Source organism: Neltuma alba, unplaced genomic scaffold, assembly GCF_004799145.2.
Source record: "Neltuma alba isolate B1F8T4 unplaced genomic scaffold, ASM479914v2 tig00007335_pilon, whole genome shotgun sequence".
NCBI lineage: Eukaryota > Viridiplantae > Streptophyta > Magnoliopsida > Fabales > Fabaceae > Neltuma > Neltuma alba.
Genome location: NW_021634754.1, coordinates 1 through 24,259, shown reverse-complemented (window position 1 = coordinate 24,259; position 24,259 = coordinate 1). Strand labels below are relative to the sequence as shown.

The window sequence follows — 24,259 nt, the reverse complement described above, 5'->3', positions numbered from 1 at the left end:
AAGGTATGGACTTTATTGAATAATAGTATTTGATATTATATGTTTTTAATATAATAATAGTTAAAAAATACATAAAATTATTATGATAAAATAAAAATAGTTTATTTGTGAAATTATAAAATAAAAATATTTGTTACAGAGAAAAATTTGAAAACACATTGTAGATAATTAATTAAATATATAAAATGGACAAACATGAATATAAATTAAAATTTATTTGGTCTGTAATTAAAGTAAATGAAATCACATGACTAATTAGATTGTAAGCTTTGCATAATTTGGTCTCTAATTGAGTCACGAACACGATTCATTTGTGTGGTAGATGTTAAACTTGATGAGGATGCCTCTCTAGCTGCATAATTATTGTCTTCATCTATTACACTTCCATGTTTAGTTTGTATAAAGTAGTCATCAATTGGAGAATTTTGCCTGATAAAATTATGTACAGCTATTGTTGCATAATCTATGCAGACTTGTGTTTGAAACTTGAATTTGGGCATATCTCTTAAGATTGCAAACCTATTTTTCCAAACCCCAAAAGTTCTTTCAATAGTGCATCTCAAACTTGAATGATAATAATTGAAGGCCTCATTCTCATTTCTCAATCCTGGTTGACGATTAAAGTCTAGAAGGTGATAGTGCTCACATCTGTACAAGCTAAGATATCCCACTTGTATTAGATAACCAGTATTAGCCAAATAATATTTGCCTAGGAAGTCATGACTCAATTATGCTGAGATGAAAATAATGCAATTGAAGCTAAATTTTAAAATAATTGATTTTAAATTTATAGAAATATACCTTCAGATGGATGAGGAAAATTCATGGATGGATTGAGATAGCAGAATGAAACACAAGAGCATCATGTGTACTACCTTCCTAGCTGCCAACACGAAAGTGAAGCACATATCCCAATCACATATGACCATGACATTTTGACTAGGAAATCCCTTCCTCCCAATATATTTTTCTTGCCTCGCTCGACTAACCTTACAATTTATGTGGGTACCATCAATTGCTCCGATTGCATCCTTAAAAAATAGGAAGTATCGTGGATCATTTGCTATTTTTGGATGACAATAAGAAAACGTAGGATCAGTTGGCTTGATATTTTCTCGAGATAAATTGAGGCAAGCATCCAACACTCTATGAAAATGCCAAATGAGAGTTTCTCCTGAACACTGAAACCTTTCTTGAATCATCCTATTACATTGGTCATGCACAATTGTATTCAAGAACATGACAACAAATTCATGGACACCTATGTACTTAGAATTTTGTAACCCATGTTCAACCAATTTAGAGCATAACCGATGGAATGTCTCTATTTCCATTCAAAACATATACTTAGACCGTGCTTCATGCTCGTGTAAAAGTTCTTGTACCCATAAATAACCCACTTGTTTACTAGTTCTGTATGGTTGTTTGCATAGAAAATATGTCACATACTGACTCGTTAATACACTTAGCTCTAATAATTGTGTTGTGTATTCATGTAAAGGGGGAAGTAATTAAGACCGTTCATCTCCCCAACCCTCGTCCCAACCCTCGCCCCAACCCTTCGTTGAATCAGACATGGATTATGTAACCTATGAGTAGTTAAATACTAAATGAGAGTAATATTTTCACAAAGAAAGAAAAAAAAAAAGATAAGATAATACACAAATAGTCATCAAAATTTAACATAGTAACATTCATTAAACACACATAATCATTAAACACATAGTCACGAAATACATTAAGCTAGAAAAACATAAGTCATAATAAGTCACACGACACAACTCAAGGATTCTTAGGTTTCACATATGGTAGCAGGTTTTTAGCATTGTATTTCAACGAAGCTATTAATACCTCCTGATTTCCTCTCAAGCTGGCATATATGTCCTTGAAAGCCTTATTTGCCAGAAGATTACAACAAAGGATACAAAGATGAGTGTCACTGGCAATTTCCTCGGTACTCAGCAGATCAGTGGTAAGCTCAGTAGTTATATCACTATTGGACATTTTGATTACTGCCTCTGTTGTATCCTTTAAAGCAGTAGCAATCAAACTGACTGCATCTACTATTCTTTTTGTCACTGGCATATTTTTCTTGTACTTATCCAACCCTTCACCTCTCTTTCTCTTCCCTTGACTTCCTAAACCACTAGGTACAGTAGGTGCAGTGTTCGATGTGTTTGCAGTTAAATTGATGCCATTCAAATCATCTGAAACTCCTACACAGCGTCTAGTGTCACACTTCCCCATGTGCTTTTACCATCACAAACAGCAATCCAATCACTGTTTAAGATTGTTAGAAGGCTTGAAACTCTAGAGTGGTCAAACCGTCAGACCTCAAGTCAAATGGGGTCGCTAACACATGGACAAATAATGAGGGAGTGTGGAAGAATATTTCCAACTTTCAAAACTAGATAATCATTATATCAGCATTTCATTTTTATAATTTTTGAGATAAAATAATATTTTTTGTTGGAAAAAAAATTCATTTTTCTAAAAACATATTTATTCTTATATTTTATAAGTATATATACACATACTAACAATTAATTAATTATACTTTTTATATATCACTTATTTTGTTGGTAAAAAAAAATTACTTGCAAATTTATTATTTCAAATGAAAATCTAAATTAAAATATATCTTTTATGTAATTATAATATTAATTTATGTACTTTTTGGTAATTTGAATCTAAAAAAAGTATTTTTGATAACAATTATCCAAACACTGTCATTTCATGAAAATCACTTTTTTCCCAAAAGCCATTCTTTCAAAATCTATTCTCAAAATCAATTTTTTTACTAAAAGAATGTTTGGATGGAAGTCAAATCATGGTTTTAAAAGTACTTTTACGGTATACGAAATAAATATGTGGATGAGCCTGTCTCATTTTGTGGAAAAGTGATTTTCAGAAGTACTTTTCCATCTTGCCAAATACTCTCTAAAAGCTATTCTCTAAATTATAGTTTGGATTTATTAAAACACCTCCAAACATAGATTGTCTTTGGGAATCAATGACTTTGGTGACTTTTAGGGAGTGTTTGACAAAAAAAAAAAAATTTCGTAAAATGAGACAAAATTCTTCACGTATTTATTTCATATACCATAAAAACACTTTTAAAACCATGATTTGGTTTCTCTTCAAACACCCATTTAGTGTTGTAACTTCTTACATAGTTCTTCACATAAATTGTAATTTGTAAGAATATATTTTAAAAAAAAACATATAACTTATTTTGCAAATATTTAACAAAATGTGCTAGATTAGAATGCAAGTGTTCATGGCGGAAAAAAAAAAAAAAGAAGTAAGGTAAGTGTAGCAATATCTTCTGCTAAATTTTTTATTAGTAACTGCAATTATGAAAATATATCCAAACCATTAACATCAACGTCTTCAATAAAACTTAACAAACTTGTCAAGATTGATACAAAACATCTTAATTATAAGGGAAAATTAATTTTAATCCAAAGTTTTAAATGCTTCAGATTAAAGTAAAAAACCAAAAAAAATGTACGTTCATGTTCTAAAAATTGTTCAAATTGACCTTATATTCCTCCGGTCCTTGATATAAAACCTATTTAACTAATTTGATTAGATTAAAGAAGTTAGGTAAGTTAATTAATTATAAGAAATGTGACATATTTTTCCTAAAATACCATAATCATCTTTCTTAATACCCTTCTTCCTTTTCTACTTGATTATGATTGAGGGAGTATCCATAGGGGTAATTTAGAAAAAATTGATAAATATGAAAAATAGGTCTTATATTTAGGACCAAAACCAACTTAATAATTGGGTCTCATCTTAAGGACCGGAAGAGTACTTTCAAATAAAACCTCATGGTTGAACACTTACGAGAGCAGAGTGTTACATTTTCTTTATCCTCCTACAATCCACCGAGCCAATGACATAAAAAAGGGAAAAATGACTCGGCAAGAAAATTGAAACTACTAAACACTTAAAAGGACGCTTAAGAATCAGTAATTAAAGAAAAATGACATAAATACCCTTTTGACAACAAGCATGCTATTGGAAATACGTAGTTTCTACACTTATATTGATATTAACAATTTTGAAATGCATTTTACTAATTTAATAATAAAATTTACCTTTACTTTTAGGAATTGCGTAATTCTAAACTTGAAGTCCTAATAACAATTTGACAATTCGTTTTATCAATTTTAGAATAAAGATTAACAAGTACCATTTTTTTATCCACAAAACACTTGACAAAATTCCTAAACAAAAGTTATCTCCTTTCATCAATTGCTTTATTAGAAAATGCGACTTTTGATCTATATTTCAAAATTGGTAAAATGAATTGTCAAATTGTTATTACGAGTATCAGACATCTCTGGTTCTATTTTATAGGGTAAAAAAGGAAGATATTTTTTTATCCTATTTACAGGGTACTAAGAAATTTTTTTTTTGCATGGATGTATAATTTTACCCTTCATTTATTATTGTGTTGATTTTATTTATATGAGGTACAAAGTAGATTAAACAGGAATAAAGTTGAAAAGCTGTTTAATTTTAAATAAAAGTTAATGAAATTTAAGATTTTTCTTATGAACTTTAAAATTTTTCTTGATCTATGTGAAACATGCTGGAAGTGACTTATAAATAAAACTATAGGAGTATGTATTTTCAATAGCATGCTTGTTGTCAGGAGGGCATTTAAGTCATTTGCTTCAATTTCATAATACACAACGTTTTTTTTTTTTTTTGAGCTGAACATAATACACAACGTTTAAGTTGTCCTTCCCTTTACGTCATTACAACACTCTTAGGTATTTATTTTAGTATTTAGTATTTTCAAGCTTCTTTTTTTTTTTTGGTATCATTCTCATAAAAAACGACATTAATATTAGGAGCCAATTTGGCCTGCTCATTAATTCACATATTTGTCTATAATTACATTATAATGTGCCTACTGCCTAGCTTTAAAATGCTTCACATGCTCAATGAGATTTAGTTTATTAATGCTTGAATAAAGGTGATGCCTATGGCAATCAAATCAATAAGCTTTTCCTTCACAATGATGATGATATGCTAATAATGATTATTGTTTTGTACCAAACGTGATCTTAAAACCCACTTGAAAGGAAAATGAGCAGGTATTGAATAATTGCATGTGCTTATTAATACTACAAATTGGCATTCAATCTCCACGTTCTTCCTTTAATTTGGCCTATTCATCAACAACACCACGGGCATGCAATATATTATATTTCAAAATATTGCATTTTGATTCACGTACACACACACTATAATTTCTCTAGCGGATAACACGGGCTTCCCCTGTGGAGCTTGACGGTGGATTAATAGACGAAATTTTGATTCAACTATTAATCAATAAATTAAAATTGATTAATATATTCTTTTAAAGAAATGACAGGAAAAATGTCAACATAAAATTATTGATCTTTTTATTCAAAATACATTCCCCCCTTTTTTTTCCAACGAAAATAAAACCGAAAATGTCAGCAACATTCCACGTCATCACATTTAAGTTCCCATCACGCAGTTGGCCGTTACTGTCGTCTAACCACATTAATATGCTGCAATCCCCCCCCCCAAAAAAAACATCTATGTTTTGCTATTTGTCACTACCCCATGTATTTAGTATAAGAATTAGATAGTTAATTTAGGAAGATTAAGAAATTAGTTGAGTTAGTTATTTGTAATAAATGTGTGTTGATTTATCTAGCATTGTCTCTTGGTGGGAATTCCTTACAATTAATAGAGATATTTTAGATGAAAAATTATAAATTTGATAGATAAAATAGATTAAGATCTTATATTTATATTCAAATTCAATCCCACACTAATCTTTACATTAAGGACCGGAGGTAGTAGAAGATCTATTATGTAGTGCAAAGTTCACTACAAAATAAATCTTGTATTTAAGATTAGATGTAGTATTACATATTACTTCCTCCGTTGTTTCTATAAGAAAAAATCTCTTTCACAATAGTGTTCTAAATATAAAAAATAAATCATTTTTCTCTAAAATTTAAATTAGTCTTTCATTTTTTTCTCTATTAAATATATGTCATTTATTATCTCTTATATACTCTCTTCATATATAAATAATGGTATAATTGAAAACATATGCCACTCTGGTTTTTTTTTATTTGTCACTTAGGAGTTTCTCACATTAAAAAAAAGTATTAAATAGATGAAATCTTTTACTTTTGTTCTTATTAAGTAGGAGTATATTTTCTCTCATTCATTCCATATCTCTTTACCTTTATAATTAATATGGACAAAATTGAAAATAGCATTAAAAAGGGTGCAAGTGATAAATAAAAAAGACCAAATTCTTTTACTACGAGTGACGAATAATTAAAAACTATAACGGTATATTACACATTTATTAGTTTTAATTAAATTTAACTAATATTTTGAACCGCATATTTCAATAGTTGTTTCTTATACAAAGGAGTTATACTATCACTTCTTTCACTTTCTTTTTCCATATTTTTTAATTAACGTAGAAAGTGGCTTATAATTATTGCAATTACACTATAGGTTATTTTGTTTGTTGGCAATCAATTGATGCAAGAGTAGATGATGGATTTCAGTTGTCGCCTGTGAGACACGATAGAGGAGTCTCAGACTTGATACAAAAATAGGAGCAACATCAACCATCTGAATTTGCCGCTTTCTCAATCCTACAAATATGAAAGCTAAGGAAGATGAAAAATAAATACCCTTGGGTGGTGAAGGAATGGTCCCTTATTATTGTTATTATTATTGTTATCTTGTAGTACAAACTTCTTTCAACCGTCATAACGGTGTATAGTTGATTTTTTTTTAAATAATTTATTTTAGGTTATTTTTAGGATAAGGAATAAAATTTGGGTAAAATTACTTACAACCATTATGTTAAGTTTTTCGATAATATTTTCTCATTATTACATCATCATTTAATAACAATACTATATGGTGTTTGATATTATAAGTTATTTGTAACTTGTTTTCACATATCAAGGAATGATAGTTAAGTTATTAGATATGTCTTGAATTGATAACATTATTCAAATTCATCCTCATTAATTTTTTTTATAGTTATAAATCATTTTCATATCATTTTCTTCTTTTTTTAAAAAAAATTAAATAAGAATAAAATTAGAAAACTGTGATTAATAATTTTCAAGTGACTTATACTTGGGATGAAACTTTTCTCCTATGAATAACTTATCTTCGAGTGATACTTGTATGAATTTCAAACAAGCCCGCATTTTTTTCCTGCTTTGGGTTTTTCATCTTTGGGTCACGAACACTTACTTTGCATTATGTTTGCTTGTTTCTTGAAGAAAGATAAAGAAGCCCCAAAGGGATAAACCTTAACAAAGGGGAAGAAGAACCAAAGCAACCTAGTTTATCTTGCTTGGTGGTAACTTCAACTCAATCCCATACATCGTACAGTTATGAGTTTAATATAGCTACACATACGCACAGCATTTAAGTTTAATTCAAGTTACTATTAATTCATTAAATATTTTCAAAATCCCTCAATAACTACTCAGTCATGTAGTTTTAAAGAGTCAATCAAATTAGACAAGTCAAATGTCTATTCTTTAAAAATCAAACATCTTCTAAGTGCATTTCTAGTACATAATATAGGTCTATGTAGTCTGGGCAACAAGTCTCTATACTTCTCTTCTTTTTCATTTTCATGTACTTCCTATCTCAACTATTAAGATTAAAAGTTTAATGATTCAGATTCCATGTTTTTGAAAAAAATTTTATAAAGTATTTTTTATTGTTTTGAATTATACCAACCAAAATTTAGTAGTTTTATTTGATTTTATTTATTTATTTTTAATATTTTAATATTTTATTCACAATTTTATAAATATAAAATCTGAACCGTTCAAATCTCAATTTTATGACTAACATGGAAAGTAAATGAAAATAGAAGGAAAAAAAAGTAGAGACATCTGTTGCCCACACAACGTAATCATACTCCCAACTATTTTGCATTTATCATAGCTAAAATATCAAAGCTAGCCCAATAATAGAAAGCAAATTGAAACGTTGTACAAAATTAAAAGACCAAATATATGCTTTTTAAAATTAAAAGATCAACTTAAAATCTTATACAAAATTAAAGTATCAAATATATAGTTTAGTGAAATATAAATAATGCTTTATCCAATCCCACCAATATTTTATCATTGGGCTAGCTTTGGTTTTTCGCTATATATAAACCTCACATTGTCTTCATCATTCTTCACAAAATCACAAGCATTCTCTCTCTCTCTGCGCATCATAATCTCAGCTTCTGCACACACATGGCAATTCCGTTCTCATTCACATTTCTCCTCCTCCTCGTCGTTGTTCCTTCCTTCATTTTCTCTTCCACGCTTCAAGATCCAAACTTGGTAGTCGAAGAAGTATACATGTATGATTCACAGTCATCACTGCCTCACAGTTTAACTTTCTGATATTCATCGTATTTTCACCGTAAATCTCTGTTTCATAACCCTGTTTCTGTTACAGGAGCATCAATGAGTCGAGAAGAAACCTGGGGTTTCTTTCTTGTGGGACAGGAAACCCCACTGACGATTGTTGGAGGTGTGATCCCAACTGGGAAAAGAACAGAAAGCGTCTCGCAGATTGCGGCATTGGGTTCGGCAAGAACGCCGTCGGAGGCAGAGACGGCAGATTCTACGTCGTCACCGACCCCAGCGACCACCCCGTGAATCCCAAGCCAGGAACACTCAGATACGGCGTCATACAGGAAGAGCCACTGTGGATCATCTTCAAGAAAGACATGGTCATCAAGCTCAAGCAAGAACTTATGATGAACTCCTTCAAGACCATCGATGGCAGAGGAGCCAATGTTCACATCGCAGGTGGCCCTTGCATCACAATGCAGTTCGTGACCAACATCATAATCCACGGAATCAACATTCACGACTGTAAACGAGGAGGCAACGCCTACGTGAGAGATTCTCCGACACATTACGGTTGGAGAACGGTGTCGGACGGCGACGGAGTTTCCATTTTCGGAGGAAGCCACATCTGGGTTGACCACTGTTCTCTCTGGAATTGCCAAGACGGACTGATCGATGCGATTCATGGATCCACAGCAATCACAGTCTCAAACAATTACATGACTCGCCATGACAAAGTGATGCTTCTGGGTCATAGTGACGGTTACAAGAAGGACAAGAACATGCAGGTCACCATAGCCTTCAACCATTTCGGTGAAGGGTTAGTCCAGAGAATGCCAAGGTAACAACTTTTTCTCTCCTCTTTTTGCTGAATTAAGGTTTAAATCGATTTCAGTTGGTTAATGAACCCAAGTTTTTGTGTAATTGCAGATGCAGACATGGGTACTTCCATGTGGTGAATAATGACTATACCCATTGGAGGATGTATGCGATAGGAGGGAGTGCGGATCCAACTATAAACAGTCAAGGCAATAGATTTCTTGCTCCCAATGATGGTACCTTCAAAGAGGTTAGAGAAAACTAAATGAAATTAATTTTGTGAGTATTCATTCACGTGTGAATTGAATTCAGATATCTAATGGCTTGTTGGTTAATTAATCTGACTTCTAGGTGACCAAGAGGGAGGATTCACCTGAGAGCGTGTGGAAGAAGTGGAACTGGAGGTCATCAGGTGATCAGATGTTAAACGGTGCGTTTTTCACGCCGTCCGGTAAGGGATCATCTTCAAGCTATGCTCGAGCTTCAAGCTTGTCTGCAAAACCATCTTCACTGGTTAGTTCAATAACAGCAGCAGCTGGAGCACTTCAATGCAGAAAGGGGTCTCGTTGCTGAATGATGATATGCATCTGGACGGGTTAAGACAGTGAAATCTTTATAATCTGATATTGTTTCTAAGTTTTTTTCTTTTTCTATTTTTTAATATTGATTTGTGACGCTACAACCTTAGCTTGTGGCAATGGTAGGCACAGGCATAAGAGTTGATCACATGTTGAATGAGAAACCCAGAAAAAGTTGGGGGTATTTTAATTTGAAAATGAAGATATATATATATATATATGTTTATGCGAATATGAATTATTGAAACTGGGAAGCACATGGATGATTGATGAAAAACATTATCCGAGATAGACAGAGTCTGCTGAGAGCATTGAAAAGTTTGGCAGAGAAGAAGATGGGACTTGGAACAGACAAATTGAAACAATAATGAAAGGCATATATAATAGAAGGTGACAGTATTTGAAGTTTGTGAATAGTTACAAGATACGATTTGCCATAAATGTCACCACCAAATCCATTCTGCATAATAATAACGCTACCCATTGTCATGTTGGGTTGCCCTTTTTTTTTCTTCCTTTTTGTATTTTCCCTTCCGTCCTGAGAAAAATGCAAGATTAATGTTGAAATCCTCTCTTAAACTTGCCATTAGGATTGCCCTGAACCAAAAATCCTAAGTTCACGATTCAGAAAATAGAATCTTAAATGGCTGCTTATAATGAGGCTAATGACAACATTGAGAGCTTGTGGTCGAAGCTGATAGCAGGTGACCAAATGAACAAGATAAATACTACTCCGTTCCTTATTATAAGATCTTTTTAACTGAATTACGCAGTTTAAGAAAACAGCTAAAATTAGTTAAAAGTAATTAATACGTAGCCAATGCAGTTTTTTTTCCAAATATACCCTATGTATAAATGGATAAATGTGAGAGAGTAATTGTGAGATAAATGAAAAAAGAAAATATATTAAATACATTAAATTAGGGGTAAAATAGGTAATACCATATTAAATGCTCAGACAAACTCAAAGAGCATCTTATAAAAAGAGACAAACCTATTCAAAAAATTAGATCTTATAATAAAGGACAGAGGGAGTATATATATTTTTTATACAAAAAGTTTAGGTAAGTTAAGTGATCAGGACATGGCTCTAAGCTCAGAAAGTGCTTACAGAAATACTTATAAATCGTCCCATCGTCAAGGTCTTCATATCGGCAATATGATTCAAACTTATGATCCTGTGGGTTATAAGTCGATTTCTTACTGACTAGATTAACTCTTGTTGACTGAACATGATATATAGATAAGTGTTGGAAAAAGTATATGGGTTCATCCTTGATCCCAAGCCATTATAAGGCACAAATATAAAGTGGAAAAAGAATATACGTAAGAAGAGTGATCGATATACCCCTTTTGATTGGAAAAGGGTGGACTAGTCAACGCATTGAGGGGGGGAAAAAACTGTTTATATTATGCGTCTGTGTATATGTGCGGGGACACGAACAATAACTCCTTCTCTACATCCCAACTCTTCCTCTTCCTTTGTCGATGTTATTTTTTGTTTAACATAAATGGGATTTGGATTGTGATTCCGTTGGATTAACTATTTCATGAGATTCAGAGGCATGTGATCATTTTTCTATAATTGGAATGTTGAGGGTTTTGACATTTATTTTCCTTTTTTGAATAAAATGGCACAAAAAATGGGCCTCATGAATGTGCTGTAATACCAAAAAGTACAACAGAAATGAATGGTCCAAAACAATGAAAGGGAAGAGAGAAGAATGGAGGATTCAAACACAATACGACATTAATTCCATCGTTATAGCATGACATTTAAGTTCCTCTCTTTGGTGAACACTTGAGGCTACAAGCCCAGAAAGTACAACATATTGTCTGCAATGCAAAGTTTGTGTCCACATGCACAATACATTTCCCCTGAAAATATGCAAAAATGCACTTTTACGTACCCTTTAATTAAATTATTAAATACAAAAATGAAACAAGAGATGTCATTATTTTACATAATATACTGCCTCCCGTTCTTAAGAAAATTAGTTTAGTTAATTACTTATAATAAATAGCTATTACCTTATGAAAATACCCATACTAATCATGTGTCATAATTAGAATTATCATTTAATGAAACATTTGACATATGCAACTATTATAAGGATTACCTTGAGAAAAAATAGATAAATATGAGAGACATTGGAGTCTTATATTTAGGACCAAATTGAATGTCAAACTAGTTTTTATATTAAGAACTGAAGGTAATATATCACATAAAATTATTCATTAAAAGATTATTCACGTTTCTGTTATCATTTTTTTCCCATTCTTGCTCCCAACAAAATGTTCTCCTAAACCATAACTGTAGTATCATTCAATTTGATCAATTTTTTTGGGAGAAAAATCGATGCCCTACTTTAAGGCTATGCATGGATCAGACCAAATCGGGATGATGCCGAACCTAAGGTTTGGTCTGGTCAAGTCTGTTCTAACATCAACTCAAGATTGGGTCAAACCAGACTTGTGGCGCGGATAATATAAGACATCAAATTTTTTTTGTTTTTTTCCTTTGTGGTTTAGGCTTTAGGGTAAATAGCGAAAAATATCTCTCAATTCTCATTTGCATCAAACCCACTTGAACATATTAGAGAACAAGAGGGGAAAATACATTGACCGATCACAAGCGACATGATGTGGATGAAGACAAAAACTAAAGGGATCAACTTTGAGGAGAGAAAAACATAAAGGGATCGTTTTATTGCTTCTAAAACTAAGATCAATAGTGGAGGGAGAATTGATAGCAGAAAGATCAAGTGATGGCAAAAGGGAGATTGAGATCGACGAGGTTGACATCGATAATAACGCATGTTCACTATGGATTTTCTTCATGTGAAGAAGAGAAGTGGAAGAACAAGAAAGTTGAAGAAGACTCAGATCGCCATTCTGTCGCGACCATCTTCAATTGCAAGTTTGAAACTGCAACTATCTATTCTTCCATGTTTTTGTCTGAAACATCAGCAGTTATCTCATTTGTTCTTTTTACTTTCTCCACACCTAGCCCCAATATTTTCCCTCTCACTTTCCCCTTTCCTCTAAATATATTCACCGACCATTTCCCGTACCTACTGTCCTCTACCTCACCATTAGTTTCTACTTCAAGCTCTCACTTAGTCCCTTTAACCGAACCACTTCCAAATTCCAACCCCTTCATTCCAAACCCATACTACTTTGGCAAACAATTCATCCTATCGATACTGTACTCTGTTATTCACCAGTCGCCAAGCTTGGCATCACGCCCTGTTCCTCTTTTAAGCTCCTTGAATCAGGTGGGCTCTGTCAAGTTGGACGGAGATAACTATCTCACATGGGAATTAACAATAATGCCCATTATACAAGGATACCGATTGGAAGGATATCTTCTGGGTACCAGTGTTGTACCTCCAGAATACATACTCAAAGCAGCAGAGCAAGTCCATCCTAACCCAGATTTTGAAGACTGGAAGGCGACAGACCAAATACTCCTTGGTTGGTTGTTTAGCACAATAATTGTTGAGATCACTTCTCAAATGACCCATTTAAGACTACATCAAAACTGTGAAAAGCAGTAAAAGAGTATGTTGGAGCAAATACAAAGTCGTGAGTTACCTTTCTGAAAGGGGAATTCCAACACACAAGGAAAGGGTCCTTGAAGATGTGAGAATACCTCACTAAGATGAAGACTATATCAGATAATCTGACATTGGCTGGTTCCCCTTCATTGCTCTCTGACCTTATTACCCACTCTTGCAGGTCTGGATGCTGAATATACACCTACAGTGGTGTTATTGTCTGAAAAGGAGAACATAAGTTGGGCTGACTTCAGTCCGAGCTACTTATTTTTGAGTCAAGAATAGAGCAGTTCCAAACTGTCACATCCAGTAATCTGATATTTAGAAGTAAGATATTCCTAAGCATTTAAAGGTCAAAAAGGATAAGAAGAAATAAAAGAATTTTGATGGAAAATATTTACTAGGATTTTCCAAGTCAATTATGAAAGTTTAGCTAATTAAAGAAAATTAGTCAAAAATAATTATGAAAAAATATTTTCAAGTCTCAAAAAATTAAGGAATAATAAGGATAATATTCCTTGAGAAAAATATATGAAGATGTATAATTGGTTTGATGACCAAATTACCCATAGAAAAATTAGAAAAGAATTTAAGGGTGATTTAGGCTAATTTAAGGCCTTTTATTTGAAAAATTCCAAATAAATATTTTTAAGGAGAATAAAATTCTAAAAAAATTTGTATGAGATTATGGGATTAAAAAGAGACCCTGAAATATGAAATATTTTTCCTAATTCTTTTAACAAGTGGAAAAATCATTAATGAGAAGAAAAATAGTTTTCCTTTTTATATAATTAATGGGAAATTGAGATTGAGTTAAAGAGGGCATTTTGGGAAGAGAAAAATGAGAAGAATAAGTTATGGATCTGACAAAAAATAATTACATAGGTCAGAGTACTGTAATTATAGAAAAGAAATTAAACTTGGAGTAAAAGTGCACCGATAAAGTGAAGACTAGATTCTTGCACTTGATTTGGCCCACAATTGGCTACTTGTCAAGCCCCTAATAGAGAGCATTTAAAGTTTCCAAGTGTCAAGCCTTAAATAGAGAGGATCTTGACTTTTGAGATTAATTACATTTTGATTTACTTAATTAGGAGAGAGATTTCAAGAAGGCTTAGGTATTTGACACTTAGCATATCATTAAATGTTGGTAGTTGGGATATTTTAGATATTAAAGAGAGCTCTTCCTCCCTATTTTTCGGATCATTGATTTGGCCAAGAGAAAGAAGAAGCTTGCCATCCATATTCTTGAGTTCAAGCAAGGAGAAAGCAACCACCTTTGGTCAAATAAGCTTGGAGTAAAGGTTAGTGTATGGTCCTATGTTGCTTCTTGCTTAATTCTCTTGAGTTTGATGGTTGAAAAATCTATTCTTGCCCCTTGATGTGTGCTGGCCGAATTGATTAAAGGTTAGGGGAAGGAAGTTTTCTTGTTAAACCTTGTTATAACACTTTAAATCATTGTTGATTCAAGTGGTTTAAGTTATTGTTTGGAAGTTTTTCATGGTTGGTTCACTAGGGGTATTTTTTGGCCGACCATAGATTTTGAAGAAGAAATTTTTTTTCCCCATTAATCTAAGCCCATATTTGGAATCTACATGAAAAATCATATAGGAATGAACTAAGAAAGAATTTTTAGGGTTTAAAGAAACAAAGCTCCAAAAAATTCAAAGTTTAAGGGGTAAGGGTTTACTTGTATATTACCTTTGATTTTTGTATAGTTTGGTTGGTAATGTCACTGTCCCTTTTGTGCATTGTGATATTAGGGTTTGATATTTGTGGAGGAGAGGAAGAAGATCAAAGAATCAAAGAGCTATTGGAACAAGGTAGTAGGACTTAATTAACTACTAATTTTGACCTTATATTGTTTGTTATGGCATGAATACTTACTATCATGTGGTTGAACTATGATGATTGTGATGTGGTTGCCCCTTACATTTATTGCCATGGCCTTGCATGTTGAGGTTGCCTATTGATAAGAAGATTAGTTATCCTATGATAGCTAATGTTGAAATGCTTTAATGATGATGCATGTTTGATGTTGTGGTTATTAATCTTGATACTGGGATTTCATTGAAATCTCACCCCTCCCAAAAATAATCTAACATTTTAGGGACTGAATCATCCAAAGGAAAGCTGCAGATTCAAGGTTGCTTATGGTGTTAAACCATAAAAATTATTTGACTTTTGGCTATGTATAATTATGTTACATAGATGCTATAACCCTAAGTAGGCTGTCAATTTGGAGCTACGTTTTGATTAGGTTCCCAAATGAATTTTATCACGAAACTCGGTATGCATATAGATCACATCCTAAGCTTCAATTTGATAGGTAACATATTAAAAATGGACAACTGTGCAATTTTTGGTGAATTTTCAAGTTTAAGGTTTGAAATCTGGAAAAAGGATTTTTACTAAAGTAACATTGGTAACTTCCGCAAAAATTTGGCACTTTCTCAAAAGGAGTTGATTCATGATATTATGTTTTCTTGAAAGAGCTTTCAATAGAATTTTGAACCACTTCATTTCAATTTTTTTATATTAAGTTATGATTTTTTGAAATTGGGACAGAAATCTAGAACTTACCACATGAACAATAATTTTCTGAAAAAATAATGTCCTAAACGAGATTTTTGAACTCAAGAATAATATTTTCACTGCATTTGCTAACTTATCATTTCAGCCTACCAATCGATCCAATAATTAGAGAGGTTGAGGTGGATGTAGGGGACGAGGCAAAGGTAGATGTAACAATGTTGAAAGAAAGCCCCTACCCTCATCCTCATCAGACAAATTTTGTCATCTCTATCAAAAGCCAAGGCATGAAATACTACAATGCTAGCATTATTATGATAAGAACTATCAAGGTCCCCGCAAGAATGAAGGTGCTTCACCTTACATAGCAACTCCTGAAACTACCACAAACCCAGCATGGTATCTTGACACTGGTGCAACACATCATGTGATCCACAATTCAAATAATGTTGAGCCAAACATTATGAACCTAGGTATAAACTCTCTCTCATTCAGTAATGGAGCATCTATAGATATTGTGCAAACTAGAAACTCTAAACTTCTTTGTGCTAGCTCTTCTCAAGCTCTAGAATTAAAGGATGTTCTAGTTGCTCCAAAGATAGCTAAGAATCTGATTAGTGGCTATAAATTTACTAATGATAATGCAAATGTGTTTGTTGAAATTCACTCGCATGGGTGTTTTGTGAAGGACAAGAGTCACCATAAGGTCCTACTTCAAGGGGTCACAACACGTGGTTCAACTCCCAGTTTATACAGAATTGACAATGCTGTGGTTCCTACTAGAAGTATTACTGTTGCACATTTTGTCTTGGCTCGAAAGCAGCATGAGTTAGATGGGAAGTGTCAATCTAGTATCTTTCTTATAGTTTTAGAGTCATAGCATAGGAGACTTGGGCATCCAAACAAAGATGTCTTAAGAAGAGTTCTTAAAGATTCTAATGTCAATTTAAAGTTTAATGAAGAATTTACTTTTTGTGAATCATGTCAATTAGGCAAATCCCATAAGCTTCCTTTTCCGAACTCTCAATCTCATACTTTGCATCCTTTAGATTTGATATATACTGACTTATGGGGCCCTTTACTAGTAAAATTCACTACTGGATAGGGATATTACATTAATTTTTTGGATGATTTCAGTAGATTTACTTGGGTTTATCCATTAAAAACCAAAAATGAAGCTCTAGCAGCTTTCAAGCATTTTAAAAACTTGGTTGAGAATCAACTTGATAGAAAAATCAAGATCCTTTTAGTTGACTACCGAGGAGAGTTCAAAAGTTTTCAGTCCATACTTTATGAAGATGGCATCATTTTCAGGCACTCATGCCTACACACATCTCCGCAAAATGGAAAAGTAGAATGCAAGCACAGACATATAGCAGAAATGTGACTCACCCTACTTGCTCAAGCAAAAATGCTAGCGCACTATTGGTGGGATGCTTTCTCAACTGCTGTCTATCTTATTAGTAGACTTCCTATAGTATTCAAAATATCTCACCTTTTAAATCCTGTTATAGTAAGAAGCCTGATTACAATGGGTTTAAAGTATTTGGGTGTGTATGCTACCCATGCCTTAATCCTTACAATCAAAACAAGTTTTGATTCCACAGCACTAAGTGTGTCTTCCTTGGCTCTAGTGGCTCGTATAAAGGCTACAAATGCCTTAGTTCCACTGGTAGAATTCACGTTAGTGTGTCTTTCTTAGCTATAGTGGCTCGTATAAAGGCTACAAATGTGTTGGAAAACAAATGGTTATTCAAGCCTAAGTTCAATTCCAATAGAAGTCTTGCAAAGAGAAAGGCTAGACTCATGGCCAAAGGCTTTCAACAAACAGAAGGTATTGATTTTTATAACACTTTTAGCCCTGTTATCAAAGCATCAACAATTAGAATTGTCATGACTATTGATGATTAAATTAGGATATCAAGTAACTTGATATTAACAATGCCTTCTTGAATGGTTTTCTATTTGAACCTGTTTACGTGGAGCAACCTGAAGGTTTTGTGAGTCTATCTAAACCAAACTATGTGTGTAGGCTCTCGAAAGCTCTTTATGGTTTAAAACAGGCCCAAGAGCATGGTTTGATAGACTTAGAGGTGTTCTATTAAGTTGGGGCTTTATCAATTCTAAGAGCGATGTCTCTTCATTTATCTATTCAGATAAATCACAAATTCTAATGATGCTAATATATGTAAATGATATTTTGGTCGCTAGAAGCAACCCTTATGGTATAAAATGCTTCATGAAAAAATTGCATAATATATTTTTCTTAAAAGATCTAGGTCCTCTGCATTATTTTCTTAGAATTGAAGCATACAGAAACAAGACTAGACTATGCTTAACACAGGGGAAATACCTTACTGACCTCCCAGACAGCTTTCAAATGAGTAATGCCACTCCATATCAAATCCCCATGGCTGCTCACAAGTCCATTTCAGCTCACTCTAGGGAACCTCTATCTGATCCCTCACATTACAGAAGTGCAGTAAGAGCTCTTTAGTATCTTTGTAATACCAAACTAGACATTAGCTTTAGTGTTGGCAAACTAAGCCAATATTTGTCACAACCAACTACAAAACATTGGAAGGAAGTAAAAAGATTGTTGCACTATCTAAGAGGAACCACACACCATGGCATACACATTAAAACTTCAATATTCCTAAATCTAATCGCCTACTCTGATGCAAATTGGGCTTCTTGCCCTGATGATAGGCACTCTGTTGGAGGTTATTATGTGTTCATTGGAGAGTCACTTGTCACTTGGTCATCCAAAAAGCAAAGAGTGATAGCTAGATCAAGCATAGAATTTGAATACCTATCCCAGCAAATATAGCTGCTGAGTTGTGCCAGATAAAGTCACTAATTTCTAAATTAAAGTTGAAGATCAAGCGCATTCCCATTATATGGTGTAATAACACAAGTGATGCTGTGTTGGCATCAAATCCAGTGCACCATGCTAGAACAAAGCACATTGAAATTGATGTGCATTTCATAAGAGATCAGGTCATGTTAAAATCGCTGAAAGTTCAATATGTGCCAACTGAATTTTGGATTGCAGATTGCCTTACTAAGCCACTACACCATGCTAGATTTTAGTGCCTAAGAGACAAACTTGGAGTTACTGTAACACCAATGAAAAGAAATCAAATGATGAAGATGACTAATGAAAAGAAAAAGAGGAAGACAAGGGAGGTCCAACGTAAAAGAGCGAGTTGAATATATTTGTTTAGTGTATATCATTTGTAATTGAATTTGTTTGTTCTCTAGAATAATCCTTGGATGGACAAGTGTTATCGTATCATTAGCTATCTTGTTTATATTCGAGAGCCACACTATTTTACAATTTCGACTGTCACCAATCCAATTTAGCCCAAAGAAGGCAATCTAGTCTAGTTGGTCTTCTATTACATTGGGCTAATGTTTTTTGAGACCCAACTAAGTTGCATTCACTTGGACCAGACTGAGTTGTACCAAATCACAGGTTTTTTGCACAGCCCTACCGTACTCAATGAACTTCATTTAATCATATCAAAACAAGTGAATTTTCAACTTAGAAAAAGTTTGAAACATAAAAAACAGAAAATAGGCCGGGTAGTTTAGGGATAAAAGTTATACACATATATCTTAATTTGATTGAGAAAAATACTTTAAAATATTAAGCAATGTAACTATATCATTATTTTCTAATTCTTAAATTATCACCTAACTAAGCTCTAATTTGAAACATAATATTACCTTTGGTCTACAAACTAAATTTTATAATTAGGACAGGTGGTAGTATTTATTTTTTTACCAGTTAGGAAGAAACTAAATTGTAAATCTTGTATATATTAAGTATGAGGTAAATAATACATTTCTCATAAATGCTTGTATTCTATTTATTCAGATTGTGCCCCCATATCACTCCAAGGGCGGTCTCTCCCAAAGATTCTGTTGGTATTTTGGTGAGTGAATTGGGAATATTTTGACCAAAATTTTATTTCTTGGCTTGTCATATATCCATGTTGTAACCCTTTACTGTTTAGCTTGAAAAAAAAATATTTTTAATAATATAATTAAAGAAGACACAGACGGCTAGAATTCTACATCAAGAGTTGTCGTAAATTCCACAGAAATTTCAAAATTGGAAAAACAAAATACACACTACTTTACGTGCCTCTCGGCACACGACGAGGGTTATATATACAACCAAAATTAAATAGATTGGAGTATTTATTATGAGTCTACTGTCTGTTGCCATGTACATATATTGCACGAAAGCAACAGTAGCAATAAGTGACGATCACGTTTAATTTATATAGTTTGCGCCAATATGCGTGTATATATATGCGTGCCATCAAATTAAATCAAAGGCTGTGAAATACAATCATCATCATTTATTAATCTATATTATAATAACCAGCAAATTAAAACCTACCTTATAAATGTTTACATTTATATCTATGCATATATATAATATTATGTTGCATGCATGCGCAAATGGATGCCATATATGGCCACCTTCATGAGGACCAACAGACAGAAAATTCAGGGCTCAACTTTGGATTCACGGTAAATTTAATAAATTGCTTACTAATTAATTATGTGTGATTACTTTTCTTAATTTCTAAATGATCATAGAAATGAGATAACAATAATAGTAATTAATCCTAAGAATGAAAGATGGTAAAATACTGATAAATCCAAATAACTCGTAAAATTAAATAATGATAAACTCAAATAAGTCAAAATGAAATTTTGAAAATAAATTAAAACTAATCGGATATGGCTGCATCACTATCTCTCTATAATCCAAATTATGGACCAAAATTGCAATGCCCTATTTGATCTTAAATATAAAACAAAGACGTGGTGGTTAAATTATTTTTTTCTTTCAATCTTACCCCTTCTTAATTGCAACAAGTTGTTGGCATGCTTTTATATATAGACAACACTTTATTATGATACTAACTAACTATAACTTCCCAAGAACCATGGAGTTAGTTAATTAACTTCGTCTTATAATTAGAACTGAAGAGAGTATTTGCTTCAATTAATTAAGCATTTGTGAGAGGGATCCTAGGCGCTAGGTCCCTTTAGGTAAACTACAAATTAAATTAAATCATGGACAATTATGAGGTTTTGGTTTAATTAAATTAAATTAAAGCCGAGTGCCTGCTGCTTATATATAAAGCTCAGCGTCTCTTGCATTTGCATGACAGTTAAGTCCAATTACATTATACTTCATCAGACTCTGCTAATTCATAATTCATCTCATATCTCTCTTTCTATTGTCCCTCTAATATGCTCTTTATATTCTCCTTCTTGCTTCTTCTTGCCCCTCCTCTCATATTTTCTCATCCACTTCAACATCCTGATGAGCTTGTGATCCAACAAGTTGACAAGTATGTGTTTTCTTCTTCATTTTTCATCTGTGTGTGTGTAGATATAACCCAAAAAATATTCATTTTAGAGACTATAAAATCTAGGAATCTGAGCGCATAGAAAAATAATGAGGAGAAGTATTTTATACTTGTAGTTAGTGAATGATAAAATGGTTTTTTATCTGGTAATCTGATATTATTATGATATAATATGTGAATATAACTTCATGAAATGCATGTACTGTATAATTAGAAGTGGAAAAAAAAAACATGTGTAATATTTAATTTAATGAAAGATTGCACATACCTTGTCGTCTTGGAAATTTTTCATTCCATTTAATTATTTTTTAATCAAACGAAATTACAACTATTTGTCTGCATGAGACAAATGGAGAATGAGATCTAAGTGTTATTTGATATCTGTTATACCTACACAATTAGAATTACTCATATTTTTTTATTTATAAGGCAGAAAAAAAGTTTTCTTAATTCTATTTATAAGTTACTTCATTAAATTTTTAAAATAAATATATTATTTTATTCTTTATTTATTATAGTGTAGATAATTATTTCTTTTGAATGATGTATATGTTAAATAGGGATAAAATTAAAAAATTATTATATTTTAATAAAAAATTAATACAGTTTAAGATTTTTTTTTTAATGTGAAACATGCTAAAAATACTTTTAAAATATGGCTCAAGGGATTTTTTTTTTTCCCCAGTAAGGGACCAAAGGAGTATTTTATTATATTTGTCTTTTATATAATTATTTTAAATTAAAAAAATATAAGTATCATTTTCACAATAAGACAATTCACATTGCAAAAATCAAAATGGATTGCACAGAAGCGCCAATGCGTCGAGGAGAAATCTGGGTTTCGTGTCTTGTGGCACAGGCAACCCCATTGATGACTGTTGGAGATGCGATCCCAACTGGCACCACAATCGCCGGCGTCTCGCCGATTGCGCCATCGGCTTCGGCAGACACGCTGTGGGAGGCAGAGACGGCCGAACATACGTCGTCACCGACTCCAGCGACAACCCCATGAACCCTAAACCTGGAAGTTTACGATATGGCGTCATCCAAGAAGAACCCTTGTGGATCATCTTCGAAAGGGATATGAGCATTAGGCTCAAGATGGACCTCCTTGTCAATTCCTACAAAACAATCGACGGCCGAGGAGCCACTGTCCACATCGCCGGAGGACCTTGCATCAAAATACGGCGACAGACCAACATCATCATTCACGGATTGCACATCCACGACTGCGTACGAGGGAACTCTGGGTATGTGAGGCTATCCCCCCGTCGTTATACATTCAGTTCGAGGTCTGACGGCGATGGGGTTTCGATCTACGGCGGGAGCCATGTGTGGGTGGACCATTGCTTCTTGTCTAGGTGCTACGATGGGTTGATTGATGTGGTTCATGGATCGACGGCGATCACCATTTCTAACAATTACATGACCCACCATGAAAAAGCTATGCTTCTGGGACACAGCGATTCCTATGAGAAGGACCGGAATATGAAGGTCACCGTCGCCTACAATCATTTCGGAGAAGGGCTTGGAGGAAGAATGCCCAGGTAATGTATGTGTGTTGGGATGTCAATAAAATCACAAGACAAGCCCATTTTAATTTGGATTGCTTGGTTTTAAGACTGAGATATAATGGAAAATTAATTGCAGATGCAGGTTTGGATACTTTCATGTGGTGAACAATGATTACACCCATTGGAAGGAATACGCTATAGGAGGGAGCTCGAATCCCACTATTTTCAGCCAAGGCAACAGATTTCTTGCTCCAGATGATGGAGAACACAAAGAGGTGGGACACAAATCTGATCTCTCTGTTTTTTGTTTTTTCCAAGTTAAAAGGGATAGCCACTAACGACTTGAGATCATGATATCAATCTTGTGACCTCCTACTTACATGAAATTTACTTGCCACTAACCCACATAGCATTGGCGGTCAGGCAAATGTGTGTGCGCATTATGAGTTTATTTTTTTTTATTTTCTGGGTATGGACTGAGAATGTGATGATGAATATGAGGAATATTTTCAGGTGACAAAACACTTTGGGGCGTCGCATAGTGAGTGGAGAGATGGAATTGGAAGTCGGAAGGAGATCTGATGTTGAATGGGGCATTCTTCAGATCATCTGGGGAATTAGGAGCGTCTTCTGTGTATAGCAAGACCTTGAGCTTGGCTGCCAGACCATCGGAGTTTGTGAGTTCAATGACCTCAGGAGCCGGACCTCTTGATTGCAGAAAGGGCACATTCTGCTGATTCACTTCTCTGTTTTGGCCTTCACAACACACCTAGTGGAGGACTTGCTAGGCTGGTTAGCGTGTATGTTATGTAGTGTACTAATATGAAGCAATTACCCTTGTTTTTGGTTCCGCCGAAATCTTCAGTTCCCTTGGTGGAAAACATGTTATGGGCTATTATATCTATGGCATCTCAAGAGTGGACTTGCGACTTACAAAATGTGTCTTATAGCTAATTACACAAAATTTAAATTGTCATATTATTCATAACTTATATCTTTTTTTGGTAGAAATTTAATTTAATATGCAACAAACTTGAGTAATGATTTCAGCCATGTTACATCTCAAACCTTGAGTGACAAGGAACCAGCAATAAACTAGGGTTACTACCTTCACTTCTGCAACCAAATTTACAAATTTTATGACTGCAAAATTTCGAAGCACGTTTGATTATGCTGATTTGGGGTCCTTTAAACGACATTCTTCAATTGAGTCCTGAGTCACACATAATTGAGATTTTGACAGATGTTGACAACCGTAGCATCAGACATGTTATCTTTTCAAGTCCTAGTGTATGTTTGGATTTCATTTTGCTAAAAGTTCATTTATCTAAGTATACTGTGACATAAAAAGTACGTAACTTTTCAAGTACATCACTAAAATGAACTGGGTCATTTTCCCCCGGACACTATAACTTTGAAAAGTTCAGGTTAAAAAAAAAAAATTTCTCT

General features: G+C 33.4%; 2 protein-coding genes across 2 annotated transcripts; one reads left to right on the top strand and one right to left on the bottom strand.

The window, feature by feature from the left end:
* Positions 1 to 1,782: 1,782 nt before the first annotated feature.
* LOC114752321 (uncharacterized) lies at positions 1,783 to 2,247 on the bottom strand. Its single transcript, XM_028941054.1, has one exon. The coding sequence runs from the start codon at positions 2,245 to 2,247 to the stop codon at positions 1,783 to 1,785; it is 465 nt and encodes a 154-aa protein (XP_028796887.1).
* Positions 2,248 to 8,303: 6,056 nt separating this feature from the next.
* Positions 8,304 to 9,800, top strand: LOC114752316 (probable pectate lyase 5). Its single transcript, XM_028941046.1, has 4 exons — positions 8,304 to 8,413; positions 8,512 to 9,249; positions 9,339 to 9,477; positions 9,579 to 9,800. The coding sequence occupies exons 1-4, from the start codon at positions 8,304 to 8,306 to the stop codon at positions 9,798 to 9,800; spliced, it is 1,209 nt and encodes a 402-aa protein (XP_028796879.1).
* The last annotated feature ends 14,459 nt before the right edge of the window (positions 9,801 to 24,259 follow it).

Coding starts and splice junctions, on each gene's coding strand:
- LOC114752316 (XM_028941046.1), top strand. CDS start 8,304: ATGGCAATTCCGTTCTCATTCACATTTCTCCTCCTCCTCGTCGTTGTT. Junction 8,414..8,511: donor GTAGTCGAAGAAGTATACAT/GTATGATTCACA, acceptor TTTCTGTTACAG/GAGCATCAATGAGTCGAGAA. Junction 9,250..9,338: donor TTAGTCCAGAGAATGCCAAG/GTAACAACTTTT, acceptor GTGTAATTGCAG/ATGCAGACATGGGTACTTCC.
- LOC114752321 (XM_028941054.1), bottom strand. CDS start 2,247: ATGGGGAAGTGTGACACTAGACGCTGTGTAGGAGTTTCAGATGATTTG.